This window comes from Aplysia californica, unplaced genomic scaffold (genome assembly GCF_000002075.1).
Source record: "Aplysia californica isolate F4 #8 unplaced genomic scaffold, AplCal3.0 scaffold00061, whole genome shotgun sequence".
Taxonomy (NCBI): domain Eukaryota; kingdom Metazoa; phylum Mollusca; class Gastropoda; order Aplysiida; family Aplysiidae; genus Aplysia; species Aplysia californica.
Genome location: NW_004797331.1, coordinates 68,765 through 71,372, shown reverse-complemented (window position 1 = coordinate 71,372; position 2,608 = coordinate 68,765). Strand labels below are relative to the sequence as shown.

The following is a 2,608-nucleotide window of genomic DNA, read 5'->3' as shown; positions in this document are numbered from 1 at the left end:
TCTATCTATCTATCTATCTATCTATCTATCTATCTATCTATCTATCTATCTATCTCTCTCTCTCTCTTTCTGTCTCTATCAATATATCTACCCATTCACAGGCCCTTCTTGATCTTTGCCTATTATTGCGTTTCGGTTTGCGCTCACATTATCTCAAAGCTTGGGTCTAAAAATGATAATGTAGATGATTGCAATTGTTTGCCCGCGAGCAAACATCATGATCTTAGCATTTAGATTTTGTCATTAAAGAAATGCGGCAATGAAAAAAATGTTGAATCGTGATGCCAAAAAAGGCATTTTTTGAAAACACGAATAAAATGAAATGAACAGCTTCATCGAAGTCCAACAAACAATATTCCATGCTTGATTGGTATACGCCAAAGTGACATCATCTGGAAAGACATACATTTCTCTTCGGTATTCTTTGGTTAAAACATTTGATTTGTTCGCCTGCTATAAAGCTACGGTTTTACAAACTAAAAAAGTACAACTAAACTAATGACCCCCCTCCACCCTCCCCCTCCCAGAATAATTAGATTGCCGTGCTTACTTGGTACACGCTGTTCATAACAATACCAAGTATAATTTAGCGTTTTATGGTGATTCTGCATTTAAAATTACCGAAGAACACATGTTATTCTTTGAACGTGTGACGACACGATGAAATAAGGCGCTTGGCAATTTTGGGGGTGTATAGTGTAATTGGTATCATTTGTAAGCTTCTTCATTTGTCTTGCTTTAGGTTTAAAACAGTACCCATCTATCTTGAACAAAAGTTGAGATGTTTGCGATTGAAAGAGGTGGAGGTCGCCCGGGGTCAGAAATAAAAATTGCAAGAGAATGGTCGAAAAAGTTTGGTGGAATTCCAAAGCTATAAAGTCCTTGGAAACTGCCAATGCACACTCTTTTGTGCCTTTGATCAACGTTTTATAGTAAAAATCCATACAGTAATACAGTAATGTGTTTTGAGTTGACGTAAAGGGTTTTGAACAATAACCAACAATAAAAACTGATCAGAATTGTTTAACGCGGGGGGAATATCGATTTATTCTGTTCTATCATTTTGACCAGCGCCTGATTTCAGCACGATGCCACATAAAATATATGTCATTAAATGTCCAACAGGAGTTTATTGTTAAAGTTAGTCGTCAGTCCCCCAACTGTTTGATATAAGTAGGTCGTCTCATCTCTTTAAGGATGGAGTGGACACATGCTTGTGTTCTACCAACAGCAGACCAATGTCATTGTTATTGCACTTTTTGCACCATCATACTGACATCGGAATATGTTTTAGATAAGCAAGACAGAGTTGAAAGCTCTATATGAACAATGAAGTCATCCTTTAAAAAAAAAAAAGAAAATAGTTATATAGTGCGTCTACAAGTCTTCAAGCATTATGAATTGTCGAGATCCCGCTGCCTCAATTAGTTACGATTTTTAAGCATTATAACAAAGTTAGTCAGCCAGTATATTCTCAACTATATCGTTACCTTAGAATTACAAAGCTCTGTCTGACTTTTTTGGCCGTTTCGAGTTACTATGAGGTCAGAAACAAAATGCTCTATCAAAATCGTAAGATTATTCAGAGTAGTTATCAAGATTTTCAAAGAACTGCATTCGAAAAAATGTGATATGTGAAACTCAAAATGAATTTTTTAACGTCAAGTTTCCCCAAACTGGGTACTGAGAAGAAAGATCCAGACCTTTGTAGACTAATTCTAAGGTAGCGATTTAACGTTATGCATAGAATATTCAATATGAATTAGTTCTAACAATCCCAACTTGTTAGTACTTTTCATTCAAAAGATACACACAGTCCTATCACTCAAGGTATAAATATTATTGTCAACTTACAGACTGAGGAAAGCATTTGACAGCATATTGACTTCTGACTGGAGTAATAACGTATGTCTTGTCCATCCCTGAAGGCTACAGTTTTCCTTCATGCATGACCTCACGTGACCTCTAGGTCCTGGGAGGCGGGGAATGGAGGGGGGGGGAGAAAGCGGGGAGGATACTACTACGCGTCCCTCAAACTGACCAATGTACCTTTTCCTCGCTTACATGTGTCTACGCTGTTCATCCGGATCCTGTTTTCTCCATGGTATTTTTTTCCCATTGCGTCTTTTTCCCTACCCTTCACCTCTTCCATACACATTCATGAACCCCTCCCTCTTTCTATGCACAGCACAATCATCGGCCTCCCTTTAAAAACATACCCATTCCCTTCCTCTCCCACGCCCACAACCACAATACCACTTCCCCCTCAAAAAACACATATTATTCTTATGGTCTCCCTCCATGAGAAAGATAATATTTTTATACATCATTGTGTCCTTTGACTGAACCTTACAACAGTCAGACCATACACATCCACAAAAGAACACTCTCAAACATCCACACCCACACACAAACATAAACACACACACATACACACACACAAACGCACACACTCACACACACACACGCACACACAAAAGCACTCATTCACTCACTCACAAAACTCGCTTATACTCACCAAGACATGTTATAGAAAGTTTCATTGTCATCCCCTTCCCCAACACCCGTCCCCATGACCCCCTCTCTTTCTCTCTCTCTCTCTCTCTCC

General features: G+C 38.6%; 1 protein-coding gene across 1 annotated transcript in view; it reads right to left on the bottom strand.

Annotated features, from left to right (window-relative positions):
- Window positions 1–1,964, bottom strand: part of LOC101851249 (temptin-like) — a 5,324-nt gene extending 3,360 nt beyond the window's left edge. Inside the window, exon 1 of the mRNA XM_035968475.1 lies at window positions 1,855–1,964. Coding sequence (XP_035824368.1) covers window positions 1,855–1,946 — 92 coding nt within the window. The 5' untranslated portion in view covers window positions 1,947–1,964. The remainder of the gene's footprint in view (window positions 1–1,854) is intronic.
- Between the last annotated feature and the right edge of the window lie 644 nt (window positions 1,965–2,608).